The 24,605-nt window shown below is 41.9% G+C and overlaps 1 protein-coding gene across 1 annotated transcript; it reads left to right on the top strand.

The window, feature by feature from the left end:
- Positions 1-1,818: 1,818 nt before the first annotated feature.
- On the top strand, positions 1,819-23,550 carry ncapg2 (non-SMC condensin II complex, subunit G2). Its single transcript, XM_064941891.1, is given in 28 exon segments — positions 1,819-1,875; positions 2,088-2,203; positions 2,659-2,844; positions 3,290-3,404; positions 3,534-3,691; positions 5,023-5,157; positions 5,420-5,514; positions 6,199-6,355; positions 6,857-6,949; positions 7,051-7,176; positions 7,464-7,551; positions 7,554-7,642; positions 8,595-8,747; positions 10,414-10,636; positions 10,899-10,993; positions 11,456-11,629; positions 11,876-11,946; positions 12,082-12,235; positions 13,500-13,673; positions 13,759-13,875; positions 18,272-18,412; positions 20,944-21,043; positions 21,231-21,418; positions 21,859-22,002; positions 22,144-22,247; positions 22,501-22,601; positions 22,875-22,977; positions 23,230-23,550. Coding segments are annotated over 27 exon segments (3,420 nt in total). The 5' UTR covers positions 1,819-1,875; positions 2,088-2,125; the 3' UTR covers positions 23,288-23,550.
- Positions 23,551-24,605: the final 1,055 nt, after the last annotated feature.

Below are 24,605 nucleotides of genomic sequence, written 5' to 3'. Positions count from 1 at the left end.
GGTGCATCCTGTTTCCATTGATCATCCTTGAGATGTTTATACACCTTGATTGGAATCCACCTGTGGTAAATTCAATTGATTGGACATGATTTGGAAAGGCACACACCTGTCTATATAAGGTCCCACCGCTGACAGAGCATGTCAGAGCAAAAACCAAGCCATGAGGTCAAAGGAATTGTCTGTAGAGCATTGAGGCAGGATTGTGTCGAGGCACAGATCTGGGGAAGGGTACCAAAAAATGTCTGCAGCATTGAAGGTCCCCAAGAAGTGGACTCCATCATTCTTAAATGGAAGAAGTAAGAAACCACCAAGACTCTTCCTAGAGCTGGCTACCCGGCCAAACTGAGCAGTCAGGGAGACGGGCCCTGGTCAGGGAGGTGAGCAATAACCCGATGGTCTCCTCTGTGGAGATGGGAAAACCTTCCAGAAGGACAACGATCTCTGCAACGATCTCGGCCTTTATGGTAAAGTGGCCAGACAGAAGCCACTCCTCAGTAAAAGTCACATGACAGCCCGCCAAAAGGCATCTAAAGGACCATCAGACCATGAAAAACACGATTCTCTGGTCTGCTGAAGCCAAGGTTGAACTTTTTGGCCTGAATGCCAAGTGTCACGTCTGGAGGAAATAATGCACCATCCCTACAGTGAAGCATGGTGGTGGCAGCATCATGCTGTGGGGATGTTTTTCAGCGGCAATTACTGGGAGACTGGTCAGGATCGAGGGAAAGTTGAACAGAGCAAAGTGTAGAGAGATCCTTGATGAAAACCTGCTCCAGAGTGCTCAGGACCTCAGACTGGGGTGAAGGTTCACCTTCCATCAGGACAACGACCCTAAGCACACAGCCAAGACAACGCAGCAGTGACTTTGAGACAAGTCTCTGAATGTCTTTGAGTGGCCCAGCCAGAGCCAGGACTCGAACCTGATCATCTCTGGAGAGATCTGAAAATAATGTGCAGCGACCCTCCCCATCCGACCTGACAGAGCTTGAGAGGATCTGCTGAGAAGAATGAGAGAAACTCCCCAAATACAGGCGTGCCAAGCTTATAGCGTCATACCCAACCGGTGTCCCCACACATTGACTCTACTCGTACCTGCTGTTAATTGCCTCGCTATTGTTATTTTACTGCTGCGCTTTAATTATTTGTTACTTTTATTTATTTATTTTTTGGGGGTATTTTTTCCTAAAACTGCATTGTTGGTTAAGGGCTTGTAAGTAAGCATTTCACTGTAAGGTCTACAGCTGTTGTATTTGGTGTATGTGACAAATACAATTTGATTTGACTTCATGCCGTAATCGGTCTGAATACTTATGTAAATGTGATATTTACATGTTTTTATGTTTATAAATGTACAAACATTATGAGGTATTGGGTGTAGATTGGTGAGAAAAAAACTATTTAATACATTTTATAACAAGGCTGTAATGTAACAAAATGTGGAAAAAGTGAAGGGGTCTGAATAATTTCTTGAGTGCACTGTAGCTGCTAGTCCTTGTTTGGATGTACGTAAGAGCCATCTAGTGGTTCAGGCACAATTTTAGTTGATATTTTAATTCAGGATGATTTACTTTCCAGTTACTTTACATTAATAGCGTTTAAAATGAACTGATACAAATTTGAGAGACACTACACGTTGTGTGTGTTTACAGATTACTTTAAGTTAAAACCACATTTTTGAGAAACTACAATTAATAGCCAACATGTGAATGGAAAACATGTATTTACAATTTACTGCAAATACTATAAGTGGCTTGCGCTACAAAATGCTGCAAAAACAAATTACAGTAGATTGCGTGCGTGCAAGAATGAACGTAATGACGTTGAACAGACGTGGCTTTGGATCTTAAATCTAAATTTGCGCGGGGAAGCAGTTGGGTGAGTGTGTGGCTAGCTAAATCATAATAAGTAATCGTTTATGATTTATAAGAATTATGACACAACATTATGTATTTAACATTAAATTCGCTTAGTGGTATATAATGGTCTGATTAACTTTATGTCATATTTCAGTCTATAAATCGTAAACACGAAACTAGCTAGCTAGCTAACTTGGCTATGTTATTGTTGCTTTTATCCCAATCCTTCAGAGATTTGACTGTTTATTTCACGGCACTGGCTAAACGAAATGTCTAAGCGAGAGGCATTTTTAAACTCGGTCTGCAAAGACAATGTGGGGGAATTTCTGAATTTCACTAAACTCCATGTAAGTAACTTTACACTTCGCTAACGTTAGCTAGTTTGTTCTGTCAGTTTGTATTGCTGGGGTGTATTCATTAAAATGAGAGTTTCTTTTGGACAAATTCAGTTAGGTCCCTTTCGTTCCATTTGCACGGTTTGCTTCTGAAATTGTAAACTGATTCCTTTTAAAGATGTAATGAATACACACATTGTTAGCATTTAGCAAGTAAATTATGCTCCACCAAGTGAGCTAACTGTTTACTTACATTTCTGATGAGTGACATGAGCTAGCTATATATCTACATTTAGATGGTATAGCTAAAACCAATGTCATTTTTGTCAACCTTCAAAAATACATCTTATAGGACCAATATCATGAATCTTAAAATGAGTATTTTCTACAACACTGATTTGTTGTTTGTGTATATATCTGAGAGCCTTGCCTCTGACCCCATATTGTTGGTTGAAATGTTACCGCAGAAGGACACGACTGAGCCCTTTGACTTGGAAGAGGTCCTGCAGGAGTTGCCAAAGGTCCAGAGAGAGGCACTGTGGGCCAGACTAGTCACCCTGCTTTGTGACCAACTGACGGCCTTTCCACCAGCGCACTGGGATGCTGGCATAGAGGAGGACAATGACATGGAGATGGAGGTGTCCCCAGACCTGGTGAGTACTTGTTAGTTATGTCACTTAAAGTTTCTACAATACTAGTATCGTGGCAAGGAAACAAAGCATGAAGCGGGTTTAATTTGAGTGATTACAGTCCTAATGGTTGGAAACTAACCACATTATGTTGTCACTCAGAGTAACATTTGTTTATTTTACATGCTATATCACACAATATTTTACTTAAAGCAGGTTCAACCAAAGAGCTTTGTCTGCCTCTGGGTTTCTTTTTTTTTGCCATGGAAAATTGAGTATCATAGTGTATTGATACTGGTATAGTGACAACTCTTCATCCTGGCCACTCTTTCTCTTTTATATTGTTCCTAACTGGACATGACAAGAGAAATTGTTTCATTCTTGCTCTGACTTCATCTCTTACATCTAATGTAAGTGTTGTGTACTATTCCTTGATTGAGAGGTGTTCATCTTTACCGTTCTTGTTCAGACGCACACCATATCTGTTCTTGAGGGAGTGACTCTCGTGGTCACGGCTTCGGTTGAAGTCATTGAGGATGGTGACACTTACAACTCTCTCTTAGAGTGCGCCAACATATTAAATGGTGAGTGCCTTAGTTTTATTGAATATTAACCCTGTATCCTTGATTTTATTTAACTTCTGTAGTGCTTTTCATAGCCAGTTCAAAAAAAAAAAAAAAAAAAAAACTTGTCTCTCTGTCGAACAATTCCAGGTGTCTTGCCCTATCTTCCTGCCTCTGAGATGCCTCTGCGGCAGGCTGTCCACGGTCTGTGTGAGGCCTGGTGGAAGAAAGGCCTCCTGGGGAAAGAAGAGCTGGGCCGCACAGCCTTCCTCGTATGCCTGGAGAAGACTCTCATACTGAAGAAACCAGTACGTGCCCTTTAGCACCAACACAGCCTGTCGTTGCTTTTCTATTTTGCTCTCTGTCGGTCTTGCTTTCTCTCTAGCAGGCTTCGTAGGATTGCTTGAAAAATATATATCACAGTTATTTTGGTGGAAAATACAGAATGATAGGCTACATGTTTCCTTCATTTTTGGGGGGCTTTTGTTCGCCCCATATCTGATTGTCTTTCCTCCTCTGTTTTTGTCAAGCCCCATAAATCCCTAATCATCTTCATCAGGAGTCAAAAAGTGAATGACTGGCCTCATTAAATTTGTTTTATGTCCACTCTGTGGTCTCGACAACAGACGAGCGCTTTCTAATCACCTGGCACTCTCATTCAGTGCTCATCTGAAGAATTTGATTTGAGAGTATGTACTTTATCTGATTTCTATCTCACACTAGAGTTGAAGACTTCAGTTCTATCTGAGAGAGATGGATATTTTCAGTGGAGTGATATACGATGATGGTCTGTGTGATCCTCTTTTTTCTGCACAAGTGAGATGGATCCGCTCTTGTCGCAGGCAGAATCTGGGGGGTTCACGAAAATTGTGAATTTTGTGCCCCATTTGATATTTTGTCTAAATTGTGCACAAATATAGCATTTTTTTATGAACTTCTCTTGAATATAGAGCACATGGAGAATGCACTACATTTTAATTTTATATGAACAAAGACTTTCTAAATTGACAATTCTACATTTTGCCATGTCCCCCCATGCACTCTCTGTGACTTCTAGGAAGTTTAACTCTCAACCCCAAAATCTCACCATTGTAAAGCCCTAGTTTTTTGTTGCTTTGACAAGTCATTTCTGGAGATGATTAGTCATTCATTTTACGTCTGTCCTTCATTTTAAGGTCAACCCTGTTATGTGAACTGAACTCTCATTTTAATATGGTAAAACTATTCATTAAAAAAAATCTAAAGAAACATTGAGCATCTAATAGTCAAATCATAGTGTAAAAAAAGGTGAGCTGGTTCTAATCTTTTTGTCTGTTTTGTGGTGGATAACTGAATTGGTCGAGCATAACACGTCAACCCTGTTACCCATAAATAGATAGACAGGCTAGAAATGTTTGAACAACTTAACTTTGTTGTGAAGCATTTAATTGCCACTTCTCAAAAGGCACCGAATTGGTGGAGCGAACCATCTGCATTTTGGGCTGTTCTCCGAAGTGTGTCTCTCTGAGTATCTGTGGGAAATAATTCTCTCTGTAGTAACCGTTGGTCTAATCTTGTCACATTTTGTCTTGTGTGGCATCGACCAGTTTTGTATTTGGGGTTGCTGAATGTTGCCGCTGCGTTGTCCACGTGTTCTCAGGTGGCTGAGATCCGAAGGCTGTGGGGTTTCCATGAGGTGCTGCTGACTGTGGATTTTCAATCGGAGGACAACAAGGAGCTGATCGATCTGCTGCTGCAGTGCTTCCTCAGTGTCAATCACATCAGAAACGAAGATGTAAGTTTGTGTGTCAGAACGGGGTTTCACATATATAAACAAATGTATTCAATACTTTATCTGTGCCTGTTTGAGCTTGCCTGGCTTAATATAACAATAGAAAAGACTGCAACCCCTGCACATCTGCTATTCCAGACAGGCTCAAGCAAACGCTCTGTTTTTCAACCGATTTTTGAAGTATTTGAAACCCAGGTCGTGTGTGTGTGTGTCCTACAGTATCATGCTCACATTGTTGTTCTGACAACATGACTTTCTTGGGCAGGGAAAGCGTCTGATGGTGTTCCTCTTTAGCTGGAATGTCAACTTCATCCGGATGATCCATGGAACCATCAAAAACCAGCTGCCCTACTTTGCAAAGTAAGTGTTTGCATTTCTAGTTTGGCCTTGTTAGAATGTCTGCCAGATTGGGAGGTTGAAGGTTTCATCCCTGGTCGAGTCATACCAAAGACTCTTACAAAATGGGACCCGATGCTTCTGCTTGGCACTCCGCATGCAGGGTTCCTCCAAAAGGTGGCCAGCGAGTGATTTTTATTTGGCCTTCCAAGCTTTCTGAGCAAAAACATTATAATTATTTTTTGAGTTGGACATTAAGGACTGTAAAATTACCAGGATATCAGCTAAAAGTGATTTAAATTTAGTAAATCTGTTCCCAAGTATTCCCACACACAAATATAGAGGCATATATGAATGTATCCCAATGTAATCAAGGTGTGAAATGATTCTGTTTTTGTCAAATAGTGTATCTGTTTGGGCTTCTCACGGTCACTTTACAGAGTACAAATAATATATAACTTTGTTCGGCCTGCCGGCTGAATGTAATTGGGGACCCCTGATTTGTAGTGGGGCCCTGTCACATACTAGGGTCCTGTCCAGGCGGTGTAGTTGCTCCTCCCGCTGCGTAAACAGGACATGGTCCGTTGTGGCTCGGTCAAGGCTTTCTTATTCTAAGGTAGCTGTCAGGAGGGAGTGGTTTTCTACTATTCAATTCATGATGATATACCAGTTGTTGTTTTTGACTCCTTGGTTGAACTCTTTTCCCAGTTCCCTCACTGACCACATAGCTGAGATCTACTGCCGGGCCTGGAAGAAGGCCTCTGGGTTAGGTCTGGAGCAGATAGAGAGCACCTGCATCCAGGACTTCATGCAGCACGCTGTGCTCCTGCACAGGTCTTCACCCGTCCATGCCAAAGTCAGACAGGTGGGTGTGCACGTTTGACTCTGTGCACGTCCCAAATGGCACCCTATTCCCTCTATAGGGCACTACTTTTGACCAGGGCCCATACTCGTGCACCATATAGGGAATAGGGTGCCACTTGGGATGTGGACAGAGTAATACTTCAACAGCATACATTACTTGTAAAAAAAAAATATATATATATATATATTCTCTTCTTTCATATCAAGACTGCTAAGACTTTAGCATAATATAATAATATATGCCATTTTAGCAGACGCTTTTATCCAAAGCAACGTAGTCATGCGTGCATACATTTTTTTATTTTGACGAATGGGAGGTCTGGAGAATTGAACCACCCTATTCTGGTGTCACAATACCAATGCTCTACCAACTGAGCTACAAAGGACCAGATCATATCAGCAAACCTCTGGCTGGCTTACTTTGCCACAAAGTTGACATATTCTTTGCAATTGTTGATTGTGTTTTATGTGTGTGACTGACTGAACTCTCCCTTCTCTCTAGATACTGAGCTACTTTCACAAACTGAAGGGCCGCCACGGGTTGGATGAGATGCTCTACAGACTCTACAAGCCTATTCTCTGGAGAGCGCTAAGTGTACTGTCAAAAGTCCCCTTCACACACATACTCTCTTTATTTCTGGATAGTGCCTCCCCCTTAGTTGAACTAATGAAGAAATCGTCTCGCTATCATTGTAGGCTGCCAACTCTGAGGTCCGGGCCAATGCCACTCTGCTATTCACAGAGGCCTTCCCTATCCACGACCCCAGCCAGAGCAGTGAGAAGATGGACGAGACCATTCAGAAACAACTGGACACGCTGGTCGTAAGTCAATGTATTATGACATTGAATTTCCAAGTGGTCGTTTTAATGTATTTGAAACTCCAAAAACAAAAATGCCAGAAGTTGAGCGAGTACGACAGTTTGGTATTACAAAACATTCCCAAATCAGCATAGAATGTTTCCATGTGTAGATTAAAGGGTCAAATAGTTCAAGTGTAGTGAGCCTATTTTATCAGCACTGTACAGTATTCCTGTTTATTCCTTGCGTCTCATCAATCTTCTGAAGCGCTCTCCTGTCTGTTCCTGTGTGTCTGTTTGTAATATGTCAGAGCCTGCTGGAGGACCCTCAGCCCCTGGTGCGCTCCACAGCCACCCTGGGGGTCTGTAAGATCCTGGCCAAGTGCTGGGAGGTCATCCCCCCACCGTCATCACCGACTTCCTCAAGAAGCTGGTGGTAGAGCTGGCCAATGATACCAGCTCCCCTGATGTCCGCTGCTCCGTCTTCAAGGTGGGTGACCCCAGTATTGAATACTGTTAGAACACTATATATAGTAGAACATGACTGGCCCATAAGGCTCTAGTCAAAAGCAGTGCACTATATAGGGAATAGGGTGCCATACGGGAAAGTATTCCGACCCCTTCACTTTTCCACATTTTGATACGTTGGAGGCTTGTTCTAAAATGGATTAAATAAAAAATAAGGCACATGACAGCCCGCTTGGAATTTACCAAAAAGCACCTAAAGGACTCTGACCAACAAGATTCTATGGTCTGATGAAATCAAGATTGAACTCTTTGGCCTGAATGCCAAGTGTCATGTCTGGAGGAAACCATGGACTGCTCATCACCTAGCCGATACCATCCCTACGGTGAAGCATGGTAGTGGCAGCATCATGCTGTGAGGATGTTTTTCAGCGGCAGGGATTGCGAGCCTAGTCAGAATCGAGGGAAAGATGAACGGCGCAAAGTACAGAGATCCTTGATGAAAAACCTGCTCAGGACCTCCGACTGGGGCGAAGGTTCACCTTCCAACAGGACAACGATCCTAAGCACACAGCCAAGACAACGCAGGAGTGGCTTCGAGACAAGTCTCTGAAGTCCGGGCCCAGCCAGAGCCCGAACTTGAACCCAAACATCTCTGGAGAGACCTGAAAATAGCTGTGCAGCAATGCAAGAATGGAATAAACTCTCCAAGTACAGGTGTGCCAAGCTTGTGGTGTCATACCCAAGAAGACTTGAGGCTGTAATCTCTACCAACAAAGTACTGAGTGTAGGGTCTGAATACTTATGTAAATGTGATATTTCAGTTTTTATTTGTAAAACGTTTGCAAAAATGTCTAAACCAGTTGTTGATTTGTCATTATGGGGAATGTGTGTATATTGAGGGGAGAAAAACAATTTGATATATTTTAGAATAAGGCCCTAGATCGCCACCAGTCATTGTTAAATCTTCTCTCCAGTGTTTGACCATCGTACTGGACAATGGCTACAGCCACCCATTGCTTGAGCAGCTTCTGCCAGCTCTGAAGAACAGCCTCCATGACACCTCTGAGAAAGTACGCGTGGCCTTCCTCGACATGCTGCTAAAGATTAAAGCGGTGCGGGCCGCCAAGGTAAGACACCGCTTGTGTTTGTTCGCATTGTACAGGCGTGCATAGGTACATATTCCGTATGAACGTCTTTAGCAACGCACATGCCCCGCCCATCTGGGGATCTGTCTTTTTCAGACATCTTTTTCCTGTGTTTGAGGGGTGCGGAATCCACTCGTCTCTTAAATCTTTCTGGGTGGATTGCTTTCATTTGACTTCTGAGACTCTTATCTTGTCTTTTTTTTTTACTTCTCCCCATTTAAATGTTATGACCGCGTAAATGTTCGTAATGACCTGTCAAACACACCCCGGTAAATGGCTGAAATGGGCACAATGTCTTTCAATTGAATCTATAAGAATGCTGAAGCTTAATCTGGGATTTATCGCACTGTCCTGACACTTGCGTCATAAGAAAGAAGTGATCTTCCTCCTCTTTCTTTTTTTATGATATGTTTTGTGGAACTGAAAGAAAGTCATTTTAATACAGTTGAAATGTTTACCAATTCAGATGTGTTGAAATGAAAGAAACTCACCAAAATGAGCACCTGGATGATGGGGATGTTGTGTCTGATCTTGCAAACGGTGTAAAGTGTGCTAGGTGTAATCTAGAACCAAGTGTGTTGATCTGTATTCTGAGCGTATCCTGCAATTGACACACTTGTTGAATTATGCCAGAAAAGGTGAGAACAGTAATTAATGAGGCATAGACCACGCAGATGAGTGCAGGTAGGATAGACTATGTTTTGTTGGGTGTAAATCCCTGTTCCTCCCCTTTTATGTTAATTGTTTCATGTCATCAAATATACACGGTGTGTTTATGCAAATGCGCAACATATTTTATTTTAACACTAAATATAAAAAAAAAAACTGCTACAATAAGAATGTACGCTGAATGTATAAAACATTAGGAACACCTTCCTAATATTGACTTGTGCCCCCTTTTGCCCTCCGAACAGATTAAATTCGTTGGGGGCACGAGTTCTACAAGGGGTTGAAAGCGTTCCACAGGGATGCTGGCCCATGTTTGACTCCAATGCTTCCCACAGTTGTGTCAACTTGGCTGGATGCCCTTTGGGTGGTGGACCATTCTTAATACACATGGGAAACTGTTCAGGGTGGAAAAACCCAGCAGCGTTGCAGTTCTTGACACAAACCGGTGCGCCTGGCACCTACTACCATACCCTGTTAAAAGGCATATTTTCTCTTGCCTGTTCAACCTCCAATGGCACACATACACAGTCCATATCTCAGTTGTCTCAAGGCTTAACAATCCTTCTTTAACCTCCCCTTCATCTACACTGATTGAATTGACATCAATAAGGGCTTTCACCTGTCATGGAAAGAGCAGGTGTTCCTAATGTTTTCTACACTCAGTGTACTATATGAGTGTATTCTAAGAAAGAAAAAAAAGTTGACATTTGACAATAAATTGAATACCTGAATTGCCACGATAAATTCCTCAATGCCATTTATTATTTGTCTGCCTGTAAACTGTTTCATGTCCAACCTTCGCATTTATTAGACTTGTTTTGAAGCCCTTTAATAATTTTGATGGCCGTTGATATCTTCGTTGTCATTTTGTATGCGAAGGCCATAAACCTTTTTGATACCGCCACTACCTCGGGTAATACTGCCAGACATTTACTTGTGGTGCTCACCCTGACCTACACCCCCTCTTTCACCTGGCCAGTTCTGGAAAGTGTCCTCCATGGAACACCTGCTAGCCCGTCTGGCTGTCGACTCGCAGCCCGTCTCCAAGCGCATCGTCAACCTCCTCTTCAATTCCTTCTTCCCCGTCAACCAATCAGAGGAGGTGTGGTGTGAGCGCTGTGTCACTCTGATTCAGATGAACCCCAAGGCAGCCAGGAAGTTCTACCAGTACTCGCACATCTACACTGCCCCCACTAACATAGGTGAGTTTGTCCCACGTATACTCGTCCCCCACCAACATACAGTAGGTGAGTTTGGCCTGCAGCTAAGTAGCGCCTGTCGGCATATGTGGGATTTAAAGCCTTCATTGATCCTTGGAAGTTTACTTTTATTGAAGTCATAGGTCTTTATTCCCCAGTAGATCTTATTTTTTTTAAAGACATACATATCTAGCTCGTAGCTGTTGTGAGTCATTTGAAGTTGTTAAAAATCCCCAGACTGTTTACTGTTCCTCTTGTGTCCCAGTCAAGCTGATGCTGACAATCCGCCGGTGTTTGAATGCCTGCATCCAGACTGAAGACCCGAACAAGACCAACCCGATCAACAAGGAGAACGCTAGTGTAAGACTGATTTTTGGATCACTTACAAGACCAAGGAGATTCTTGTTTGTCAGTGGAATTCATGTACTATAATGATACATGTTTATCATTCAAATTGCAGTCTGGGAATTGTACCTCCCACCCCTTCTTGAAGAAAATAAATTAACTTCTAGATGCCTCACGAGTTAAACTGTCGTACCCCATCAAAACCCCAAATACAATCTTGTTTTACTCCATTGTAAGCACTGTCTAGCTTCAAAACATGGTTAAAACGATCATTTTGATCTTATGGAGGGTCAGTCTTTTGAATTTAAGAGTGCTTACATGACTCTAGTGCAGAAAGCCAGTATGAGAGTACGCTAAGGCTTTTTATGGTTTGAGTGCGGGTACCTACTGAACTCTACATGCCTCCAGCCCCATCACTCAGCTGTTCACCACCACAAGTTGCCGAGTGACAGTTTTTAGTTGATTTTCAAATCTCAGGTTCTTGAGGATGTCCTTTCGGTCAAGGACACAGCGTCCATGGCCAGTCTGCTGGAGGTGGTGGTGATCCTGTGGAGGAGCATCCGGAAAGCCCTGGAGCTCAACAAGGACGCCCTCCAGTACACCGCTGCCAAGTTTGGCTCCGTCGTGCCCAAGTATTTCAACGTCTTCCAGGTATGAGGTGGACTGGAGCGTCCCAATAGTCTCTCCTTTCTCCCAAACTGTGCACTGCTTCACTCCCATTCATGGATTTTAAAGGAAATGACTGATATATTGAAACTCCCTCTAGCCCATGCCTACACCAATCCAATGTTTTTAAATGTGTGAGGAGTAGTGAGAGTGCACACTTCAGGGAGAAGCGAGATGCACCCTAGATATCCTCCACATCTTTTAAGGTGTCCTCACTTTTATCTCTTTCAGGAGGAGCGTTGCACAGTTCCCCTCATCCAACTGGCCTCCCTACTGCCCCCAGCTTCAGTCCCCACTTTCAGGTCAGTGGGGGTCCTGCTAACTTGTCTTTTTGTGTTTGTTTTGTTTTTGTCTCCACTTCAGACTCTTGTCTCTCACTCAATCACTTACTCACGCACACGCGTTAACACTGTCCCCTCCTGGTCCCTGTGTTCCAGCTGTGGGGTGCTGTCCAGGCTGAAGAGGCTAGAGGCGGGGGCCAAGGTGTCCCAGTACAGTCAGATCATCGAGTGTCTGTGTAGCTGGGGCCAGGCTGCACACGTCCTGGAGCTTATCACCGACTGGCTCACTGAGGCCTTACCCACCGCCACGGTAAGTAACACACCAAGGATGTGTCCCAAATGGCACCCAATTCTCTATATATTGCACACATTTTTGATCAAGGCCCATATGTTCTCTGGTCAAAAGTTGTGCGCTATATAGGGAATTGGGTGCTATTTGGGACACAGACACAGATACATTGTTATGCCTCAGTGGACCCTCAGTGGCTTCTTGGGATATTTATATTTTAGGCCTAAAATATAAATATCCAAATTAACCACTGAGATGTTGTCTAGGGATTCTGCCATTGAAATCCTTATTATACAAGAGACACAAAATTCAGATTCTACAGCACAACTGCAGTCATATTTTAAGTGTGAAACTAAACAATAACTCAATAATTCATGCCTTCTGGGAGTGCTGTAAAGCCCAGAAGTTATGAGCAGAGTTAGAAAGTTGGCTGTCAGAAGTTTTAGAATGTAAGTTTACTTTTTTAATCTGTCTAGCTGCATATTTCAAGACCATGAGGGTGTAGTGAGATACCCAATGGGTTGGACAATTTTATTTTTGTTTCTTACTCTGAACAAAACTTAACACAATATGCAACATTTTTAAAGATTTTACAGTTCATATAAGGAAATCAGTCAATTTAAATGAATTGGGCCCTAATCTATGGATTTTACATTACTGGGGATACAGATATGCATCTATTGGTCACAGATATTTGCCTCCTTCGCATAGAGTTGATCAAGCTGTTTATTGTGGCATGTGGAATGCTGTCCCACTCCTCGATGGCTGTGCGAAGTTGTTGTATGTTGGAGATGCATGATATATATCGGTGAGCATATCGGAATCGGCCGATATTAGCTAAAAATGCAAACATCGGTACCGCCCGATGTCGAGTTTAACACCGATGTCAAAGCTGACCTGCATACGTATATAACGAGAGTAGATGACGTAATACATCACGGAAAATGCAGCGCTACACTGAACAAAAGCAGAAAAATACTGAGCGCACACTTCCAACAGCTAAACAAGTTCAAGTCGAGCAGTCATTTGAAAGAGTAAGAACATTTCAGCGAGACCACTCAAAAGGCGAAATCCATTAACGCCAAGATAATGGGATTAATTTTGCGACTTGCTATTTTATGTTTGAGCAAAAGAACATTGCATTAGCCATGGCAAAAGGCAAAGAATTGCAGGAAATTATCTTTAAAACGGCCATATTTTCTCTCAGCTCCATGGAGAAATGTGTAGAATTGCAGGAAATTGGATGGCCATAACCCCCCTTCCTGCTCCCACTTGTCCTTCACAGGGCAACGGGAACACCAGTCGGAAAGTGCGCATCCAGGAGACAGTGGAGGCCAAGCCAGACCTGGGGTTAGATTACCTGGAGTACCTGGTCAGCCGCACCTCCACGCGGGACTGCATACTGGCCTTCAGGCATGGCCAGCTCAAACAGCTGCACAAAGCCCTCGGGGCCTGGAAGGTACAGTAGATATATTTTGTTTTATGTTGCTTATATGTGCTGTGATAGGCATAGGTGTGATCCTGTGTCCTGTTTGCCTCCACAGTTGGTGCTGTACTCCCGTCTGAGCTCTTCTGAGGCCCAGGCCGATGTTCCCAGTGCAGAAACAGCACTGAGGGCGTTTGTCCTTCACGCACGTCTCAGTGCCCATCTACACCACAAAGTGAGTTCTATCACCTACATACTTCTACCTCTGCTGCAAAACAGACCGATTCAGACTCCTCAAATCTGTGTACGGTTGTGCTTTGCACACGATAAATTGACAGAATTATCATCAGGGTTGGTCAATTCCAATTGAATTTCAAATTCCAACTACAATTCAAGCAGGATATGGAGAATTTACTTGGAATTGCAGCAATCTTCAAAACATTTTAATTGGAATTGAATTAGAATTTAGACTGTCTGAATTTAATTGGAACTGAACATTAAACATCCTTGGAATAGAATTTAAATTGGAAAATAAAAACATCCTGTGGAATAGAATTTGGAATTATGAATTTTATTCAAATTGTGTACGGGAGTTAATGCATTGAAATTGAATGCAAACTTTATTTTAAATCAAATAATTATATACATGTTTTCTAATGAGGAGTTGATGTGCAATATATTTCCTGTTTGGTTATTTTGGTCCAATTAAAGGATAGTTCGCCCAAATGACATTGGTTTTCTTGCCCTTAAGCAGTCAATGAACTATGTAACTTTTGTAATTTGGTTGAACTATCCCTTAAGGATGCATTTTATACTAAGTATTGTTTACGCAATTATTATGTATTGCTTTATAACTCTACAGCGTATGCCATTAAGCAGTCACTTTTATCCAAATCAACTTAGTCATTCATGGATACATTTTTTACGGAAGGTTGGTCCGGGGAATCTAACCCACTACTATCCTGTCGTTGCAAAAACCATGCTCCACCAACTGACCTACAGAGGACTACAAAATGTCGGAAAGATACATTTTAAATGGTGTCAGGGGCTGATTTAACATATTTCCCAGCAAGCTGTTTTGCTGGTCCATTTTTTTCAAATGATTTGTTTGTCTTTGTTTGTACGTTGATTGTTATTTATATTATGCAGCACAAAGATAAATCATTGTTTTTATTTATTATATACTCTAATCTGTTAGTGGTTGGATTTATTGCACCCGTTATTGAGACTGTAGAGCCACTAAATATGGTTTATGTTGTCTTGTCAACTTTATACTCTCTACCTTGTAGTCAGTCTGAATGCAAAATGTGCCTGATGAACTATTCTAAATGTTGCAAATCCACCATTTTGGTTGGATTTCAATGGGAAATAAACATCACCCTGAAGGTTATCGCAATTTGGTCAAATGGCCTGTGCAAGTCAAATATATCATTTTGCGGGGCTAGGAAGGAAACAGGCAATCAAATTTGTAGCTTCTGGTATTTGAGCACACTTAGATTTGCATATGTTATGTAGCCTTTGATAGAGGCTGGACATGCAAATGCATTTAGTAAGTTAATAACAAACAGTCATGGGGGGATATTTCCAACGTTCACTCTAAAGGCACACTAGGATATACAGTATTTAGGCCCTTTGACTTTTTCCACATTTTGTTACGTTAAAACCTTATTCTAAAATGGATTACATGTATATTTTTCTTATCAATCTACACACAATACCCCATAATGACAAAGCAAAAACAGGATTGTAGATTTTTTTACATAAGTATTCAGACCCTTTACTCAGTACTTTGTGGAATCACCTTTGGCAGCGATTACAGCCTCGTTTTCTTGGGTATACAAGCTTGGCACACCTGTATTTGAGAAGTTTCTCCCATTCTTCTCTGTAGATCCTCTCAAGCTCTGTCAGGTTGGATGTGGAGCGTCACTGCACAGTTATTTTCAGGTCTCTCCAGAGATGTTCGATTGGGTTCAAGTCCGGGCTCTGGCTGGGCCACTCAAGGACATTGAGACTTGTGCCGAAGCCCCTCCTGCGTTGTCTTGGCTGTGTGCTTAGGTCGTTGTCCTATTGGAAGGTGAACCTTCGCCCCCATCTGAGGTCCTGAGGGCTCAAAGGAGGTTTTCATCAAGGATCTCTCTGTACTTTACTCTGTTCATCTTTCACCAGATCCTGACTAGTCTCCCAGACCTTGCGGCTGAAAAACATCCCCACAGCATGATGCTGCCACCACCATGCTTCACCGTAGGGATGTTGCCAGGGTTCCTCCAGACGCGACGCTTGGCATTCAGGCCAAAGAGTTCAATTTTGGTTTCATCAGACCAGAGAATTTTGTTTCTCATGGTCTGAGAGTCTTTATGTGCCTATTGGCAAACTCCAAGCAGGCTGTCATGTGCCTTTTTACTAAGGAGTAGCTTCTGTCTACCATGGTTGTCCTTCTGGAAAGTTTTCCCATCTCCACAGAGGAACTATGGAGCTCTGTCAGAGCAACCATCGGTTATTGGTCACCTCTCTGACCAATGCCCTTCTCCCCCGATTGCTCAGTTTGGCTGGGCAGCCAGCTCTAGGAAGATTCTTGGTGGTTCCAAACTTCTTCCATTTAAGAATGATGGGGGCCATTGTGTTCTTTGGCACCTACAATGTTGCAGACATTTTTGGTACCCTTCCCCAGATCTGTGCCTCGACACATTCCTGTCTCTGAACTCTATGGCTCTAATTCCTTCAACCTCACGGTTTTTGCTCTGACATGCACTGTCAACTGTGGGACCTCATATAGACAGGTGTGTGCCTTTCCAAATCATGTCACAACAAGTTGAATGTACCACAGGTGGACTCCAATAAAGTTGTAGAAACATCTTGAGGATGATCAATGGAAACAGGATGCGTCTGAGCTCAATTTCGAGCCTCATAGCAAAATATTTGAATACTTAAGTCAATCGGATGTTTGTTTAAAAAAAAAAAAAAAACGTGCCAACTTTTCTAAAAAGTTAACTTTGTCGTTATGGGTATTGCGTGTAGATTAAGGTAAACAATTAATTTAATCCATTTTAGAATAAGGCTGTAATGTAACAAAATGTGGAAAAAGTCAAGGGGTCTGAATACTTTCCGAATGCACTGTAAGCAAATATTGGCTTATATCCCAAAGTGCCTGTTAGTGAACGTTGGAATTACCACACATGAATGTGTTTGCCAGTGACAGAGACATAGTTGTTGCATTCAATTCTTATCAAAACTGTAGACTTCAAGTGAGTGCGTAAGTGAATATATTTTCCTTCAAATGTAACCCTTTATGACATTACATTACATATCAAAAGGCTATACCTCAACAGATTAGTTTTACCCTAACACAGGATGTAACATGAGATCAATCAATCAATGTGCATACAAAAACAGATATTTAAACAATTCTAAAAAAAAATAACTTACAATAAAGCATGTTCGGAAATATGATAATGGTGGGCGTGGATTTGAGTGTCAGTGTTTCACACCAGGAGAAAAATGACACAATCACACTCGGGTTATTAACATCAATGGGTTATTTTACAACACTGAGTGTTTAATTTAACTCCTGAATGAATAAACCCCTCACTCTACCTTTTTTAAAATAGTGTTTTTCCTTTATTAGTCAGATGCATAGCATGAAAGGTGGAGACGGCAATTGAACCCTGTCTGGAAAGCACACGTTTGCTTGTTGCGAGGAGTGTTGCCCACGGGACCATGGCTCTGGAGGATCCTCTTGTTTCTATCATTAGTCTTGTTTCGAACTACAGTTTGCAATTGTAAATGTTACATAGTGGGTTTTGTTTGAATATTAATGTGTAGAAAATGTATATATATATTTTTTTTGCCGATTTATTATTTATTTTGAGAGCATAGAGGTTTGTTCCTTTAGAATGTGCTAAACCAATTTGGGTGAAAACTGTATAAAGTAATAATGAATAATACAGTAGGCACTACTGAGTGGAATGGAGCATTTTGCATATTTATTTTTTGCATTATTTCATGCTCTTCATATTAAATAGCTTTATTTAATTGGATGGGTTCTATCTAATTGGATGTTTTACATCTTTGATGTATGTTTTAATTTGGAAAGTATCTTACGGTGTTTTATATATTTTACAAGTCAAGCTAATTCCCCAAATTCCTGAACGTTTTCAGAGTTCAGCGGTTACGGGTTGTCCCATTTAGCAATCATCCACATTAGCAGACTTTATTTCAAAGGTATCTCCAGTCTAGTATCGGCCACTTTATCATAATTAACGATCAGCAAAATGTCCCCGACGTGTTGGCTTTTGTCAGTGTCTGTAATTTGGTTTATCGTCCCAGGTCTAATGAACAGTATTTGGCATATAACTGATATTCTGTAGCTCAGTTGGTCGAGCATGGCAATTGCGACGCCAAGGTAGTGTGTTCAATTCCTGGAACCACCATACGTAAAAAATTTAAAAAATATCTAAAAAAATAAATGATGCAACGCATAACTAAGTCGACTTAGAATAAAAGTGTCTGCTAAACGACATATTATTTATTATATTATTTACTGGTCTGTGCCGTGTTTGGGCCATAACCACCTTTTACCACCCGTTATAACCACCAGGGCTTTCTGTTCTATAACCACGTCTTTTCTTTCCCAGTTCCCTGAGTGCAGGGATTTCCTGGTTTCTGTGGAGAACACCGCAGCATGGGTGGCAGAGAGGGCGCTGCCCTTCCTGGTCAGTCCCAGTGAGGGAGGGGTCACTGAGCAGCAGCAGGACCTCGCCAGGCAGGTGGTAGAGGTAAGCACAACCTGCTGGATAGGGTAGCAGGTATCAACCACGGGATGGGGTTTACGCTGCGTTTATGTACAGTACACCTATGTGTTATTTCTGTGTTCAGTATTCCGAGGTAGCTTCAGGGGTGTCAAACGCGATTCCTGGAGGGCTGTGGGTCTGCTGGTTGTGTTATTTATTTTCCATTTGTGTCCAACTAAGTCCTAGAGAAACCAGGTGAGGGGAATTCCTAGCTAATCAATGACCTCAATTGAGAGTCAATCAAATGTATTTCACAACGCCTTTTTTACATCAGCAGTTGTCAGTGTTTTTCTGAACCTTTCAGACATAAAATAACCGCTGTGGTAAATAGTTCTGTGTATGAGAATCCGTTACAGCTTTTTTCCAATTTATTAAGTCATGGTAATCTATGAGCATCTTTATAGTTTTATGGTCAGCAGATCAATTCTTCTCCTTTTCTTAGGCTTTCAGTTCTAAGGTTGCGCTCCAAATGGCACACTAATCCCTATGTAGTGCATTACTTTTGGTCAAAAGTAGTGCACTTTTAGGGAATAGGGTTCCATTTGGGGGCGCAAGCCTTAGTTGGTTATAGATTGTTATTCCACACTCTCTCGCCTATCAGCTCTCTGCTGTATGCCGCCCACTCCCAGCGAGCTAGATGGACTCATTTGTTCTTTTGAAATGGGCTTCTCTAGTTATTTCTGCCATTACTCTCTCGAGTCTGTCGCCCAAAGGCTGCTGCTGTGAGCGGATATTGAAAATAAACCCTCCTATTTATCTCGGTACTCACTTCTGCTGCTTCCACCAACTCTAGGGCTCCAGCACCAACACTTGAGATAGTATGGTGGCTTATGCAATGCATTGTTCTCAGGAAAAATGTGCACAAAAAATGAAATGTTTAGTGATTGAACGTTATTATTGTCCTGCGATATACAGTACCAGTCGAGTTTAGACACACCTACTCATTCCAGGGTTTGTAATTTATTTGTACTATTTTATACATTGTAGGACAATAGTGAAGGCATCAAAACTATAAAGTAACCCGAAAATATATTTGAGATTCTTCATAGTAGCCACCCTTTGCTTTGCACAACCAGCTTCATTAGGTAGTCACCTGGGGTGCATTTCAATTAACAGGTGTGCCTTGTTAATTTGTGGAATTTCTTTCCTTCTTTGTGCGTTTTAGCCAATCAGTTGTGTTGTTACAAGGAAGGGAGGGCAATCTTCTGTATACCCCATTTGGTAAAAGACCAAGTCCATATTATGGCAAGAACGGCTCAAATAACAAAAGAGAAACGACAGTCCATCATTACTTTAAGACATGAAGGTAAGTCAATCCGGAAAATTTCAATAACTTTGAAAGTGCAGTCGCAAAAACCATTAAGCGCTATGATGAAACTGGCTCGCATGAGGACCACCACAGGAAAGGAAGACCCAGAGTTACCTCTGCTGCAGAGGATAAGTTCATTAGTTACCAGCCCCAGAAATTGCAGCCCAAATAAATGCTTCAGAGTTCAAGTAACAGACTCATCTCAAAATCAACTATTCAGAGGAGACTGCGAGAATCAGGCCTTCATGTTCAAATTGGTGCAAAGAAATCACGACTAAAGGACACCAATAAGAAGAAAAGACTTGCTTGTTCCAAGAAACACAAGCAATGGACATTATACCCTGTGGAAATCTGTCCTTTGGTATGATGAGTCCAAATATGAGATTTTTGGTTCCAACCGCCATGTAGGTGAACGGATGATCTCCGTATATCTCTTTCCCACCGTGAAGCATGGAGGAGTAGGTGTGGGGGTGCTTTGCTGGTGACACTGTCTGTGATTTATTTAGAATTCAAGGCACACTTAACCAGCATGGTTTGCCCTTAGTGGGACTATCATTCGTCTTTCAACAGGACAATGACCCAACACACCTCCAGGCTGTGTAAGGGCTATTTGACCAAGAAGGAGAGTGATGGAGTGTTGCATCAGATGACCTGGCCTCCACAATCACCTGACCTCAACCCAATTGAGATGGTTTGGAATGAGTTGGACCGCAGAGTGAAGGAAAAGCAGCCAACAAGTGCTCAGCATATGTGGGAACTCCTTCAAGACTGTTGGAAAAGCATTCAAGGTTAAGCTGGTTGAGAGAATGCCAAGAGTGTGCAAAACTGTCACCAAGGTAAAGGGTGGCTACTTTGAAGAATCTCATATCAAATATATTTAGATTTTGTTAAAACATTATTTTATTTTTTAAGTGGGTTACTACATGATTCCATTTGTGTTATTTCATAGTTTTGATGTCTTCACTATTATTTTACAATGTAGTAAAAAATAGTAAAAATAATGAAAAACCGTTTCATGAGTAAGTGTCCAAACTTTTGACTGGTATTGTAGTTTAGTTGTTTGGTCTTTCAGCATGATTACAGGTTGTTAACAGTTGTCAATACAAACTCTGATTTACTATTAAAAAAACACACATTAATGCAAGAGTTTCTGTATGTTAAAGTTTTCTGTCCCTCTTTACTCTAACGTTATTGTGATGTTTGGCAGAATTTCCTCACAGTGTGTAGTGATGTGATCCGGGTGGGCCTTGGGGACGAGGAGTTCAAAGGGCAGGTCCTTCACCTGTGCTCCGTCGTGCTCCTCTCTGGTGAGTATAGCTATCTACACTACACCGATACAATTTCAGAGACATGCAGAGTCAATATGAAGGAGTATGCCACTTTAGAGCCATTTTGGATCTGTAAATCAACTTTGCCATAAGGCACATTTGTAAACGTAGATTGTTGCTTGTGCACCTAGTCTAATTTCACTGTGTGTGTGTGTTGTGTTCTCAGAGAAGGGCTACCTGTGTGTTCCACTGCTGCTCTCTGTGCTGACGGAGGTGGTGGAGAACTACGTCCCAGAGAACCAGGCCCAGGACGACCAGTCCTCCATCATCCTCAGCGTGGTTACCAACATCTTCCAGAAGATCCTGGAGGTCATGGCTCGCCGCCTGAGGAAGGACCCCGAGGAGGGCCAGGAGGTGTGGAGGATGGCTGCTTCGCAAATGGCACCCTTCGCTATTTATAGGGAATAGGGTTCCATTTGGGACGCATCTGAAGTCATCAGTCGCCGTCTCAACAAAGGGCTTTTTATTGACTGTTTGGTTTGGTGTGTGCTGATTTGAGTGTCAATCAAAAACGCACCCTGAGGTCGTCTCTTCAATCAGATTGTTAATGGCTGTGTATAAATAATACCTATTTGGCTGAACAACAGAAGCAGTACTGGGGTCATGTGTATCAAGCTTCTCAGAGTAGGGTTGAGGATTATCCCCCCCCCTATCCATGTGATCGTATTCATTGTGATCTAAATGACCAAACTGCACTCCTACTCTTAGACACATGATACATTATGGCCACTGTTCAGCTCGCAAATGTGAATAGATGATTTTAAGGTTGTTTCTCTCTCCCCTGGCTGTTGTAGCTGTGGCACTCGGCTGTTCCCGCTCTAGGAAACTTCCTCCAGGTCGTTCAGGCTTGGTCGGGCTTCGACTCCAACCCCCTAAACGGGGTGTTTTCAACCATCTGTGCTGCAACCCTGGCGGCAAGCCAACACTCCCTTCAAAGGGTAAGACCAAACTAAGATGGCTGATTCACTACAAACACTATTTTCCTATATAGAAAATATGATTCACAATGTTTATAGGTTGCGTATTAAGAACACGTGTCATATTTTGTTTGCGCTGATCTTAAAACGTTTCTGTCTTAGATTACACATCCCCAAGAGGTCACAATACCAGAGACAGTCCAGGATTTGCCTCCTCTCTCATGCATCTTGTTGGATGTTCTCCTCAAATCGCCCCCTGTCACCAGGTAACTTCTCCCCAAGAGTTGCTGCTTTCTGACTGCGCTGGCTTTTTTGTTGTTTTGTATAGATTTTTCACACATAAGGAGTAATAAGAAACAGAACAGACAAATAAGAAACAGAACAGACAAAACAAACACGGTCACCACCACACAATGTCATATAAAGACCGTGTTAAATCAAATGCAAAAAAAGAAAGACAATGGAATAATGTACTTTTTCTTTTGTAGTTTCTGAACCAAGGTCTCTTCTCTTTTTCAGCGCCTACCTGGCAGAGATCAACTCAACTGTTGACTCCGAGGTCATTGACGGTCTGACCGGATTGGCTGCAGTTCTTCACATTCTGGCAGTTGTCAGACAGAGTGAGTAAAACTGTTGCGAATAAAGACATCCTTTTATCTAGGTCCTAAACAATGTTTTGTTTTTACATTTATGATTAGTTTCTGACAGAGGAGCTACAGGTTTTTTTAGTTGCTAACTTTTGCCCGGCGTGAGCAGAACCCGTTCCACTCTATCAACTGTTCTCGGGCCCGAGCCGGTTGTTTATGCCCAGGTTTCATTTAAACGAATCAAATGCAAGAAGTTGCGTGTCCTGTGTGGCTGGCCTGTAATGATTGTGCCCGTTTTTCTTCCAGCCGGGACGTTTAAGGCAGATCTGAAGAGTACAGCTGTGTCCATCCAGAGGCAGCTTCAGAAACATTGCGCCGTCACGGCTGAGAACGAAGGACACATCCAGAGGTGACTCGACTAACGAACGTTACAATGGTTGCGTCCCTGTTGTTCACTACTTTTGACAAGGGCCCATAGGGCTCTGCCCAATAATGTTTTGTACCATGTTTTGTGCTGCTGCCATGTTGTGTTGCTGCCATGCTATGATGTCATAGTTTATGTAGTTCTCGTAAACTGGGAATTTTGACAGTGCAACTTACATTTTAATGGCAAAATAGCAACCTAAAAATGACATTAAAAATATGTTTTCTCTTTCTCCAGGGTAATCTACGAATCTGCTATCAATACATTAAATGAGCTTCTGATGCCAAGCCATTAAGGGGACAAGAGCGAGAGAACGTCAACATTTTTAACATATATTTAACATTTTCTAATTGTATTTGTGTTGCCAGTGTCAGCAATTTTTGTGTTCTGTTCTATATATTTTTTAAAGCTTTTCTATGTAATCATGGGTTATGCAGAATGATTTTTAACTTGTGCTTTGGATTTATGTATTGCCTTACTAGATATAGATATGCTGCATAAACTGAACTGTGTGTAACATTGTTCACTGTTTAAAAATAAATTGAAATTTTTGTTTCAGCTTTGTCGTTGTGGATTCTCTGTAAAATGCCTCTAGGAAATAAATCATCTGATCTATACCATTTTAAAATTGTTATTTTATCATATGTACTATGTTTGAACAATTTATTGATGGACATTTTTGTTTGTTTTCATTTAGTTTTGCTCCACCCAACACAAACAGTTCAGACATTCCAGACAACCTTTAATTAACCTGAAACCCACAGGTTACCGCCCAACACAGAACCCACTGGAGGAAGTTTGTGAGTGACCTAACATGCTCCCTCGAGCGCAAAAAAGTCAAGTAAGTCATGCATGTTTTTACCATAGATGTTGGCTGTCTCACGAAAACGATGTGGGCGCTTCCATGGCAAAGAAGTCGGCCCGTTCTGATTCTTGATGGCCAGATTGCTAGCAAGAATGACAAACTGCGATGTGGAGAATCGATAGTGGGTCGTTTGTTTCATGTTGTTGATACCATATCTTGTTTTGAGGTGTTCTCACTGATTTCATGTCGATGCTAAAATTCGCTTGCTGGTGAACCAACAACTGTAAAGTTGTATTTGAGAGACAAGTGGTCATTGTGCAAATGTATTTATGTAGACAAAATTAAGCTTACATTTCAACAATCTAAGCCAACCACAACTGTTTTACCCCATGCTTGCGCGTGCAACGGTTTTGTTGCTAACCAACCAACCTATCGTTTTTACAAGTATTCTGTATACACTTGAGTAGCCATGATATACTATATGTTATTATAGAATTCTCATGCTACTGTTACAGAAAGTGATATTAACTTGAAGGTTTATTCAAATGTTGAGTCCACTATTAACGCGTTCATTCACATTACTGTTGGTGCACTGCTTTTGAACAGGGCCTATAGGGGGGAGGGATGGGGGGAAGTGTGCCATTTGTCGTGCATTTGCATTCCCCTTACAGCTGGTGATTGAACCCTGGTACGAGTCCCCTGTATAAATATAGATCGTGTGCTGAGTGACTAACTGATAGACTTAAAAAGACTTCCCTCTAGCCCACTTTAATTTTTTGGTATTGCATATTTTAGTTTTACCTTCTTG

This window comes from Oncorhynchus masou, chromosome 28 (genome assembly GCF_036934945.1).
Source record: "Oncorhynchus masou masou isolate Uvic2021 chromosome 28, UVic_Omas_1.1, whole genome shotgun sequence".
NCBI lineage: Eukaryota > Metazoa > Chordata > Actinopteri > Salmoniformes > Salmonidae > Oncorhynchus > Oncorhynchus masou.
The sequence above is the reverse complement of the archived record's forward strand: the minus strand, read 5'-3'. Positions and strand labels throughout refer to the sequence as shown.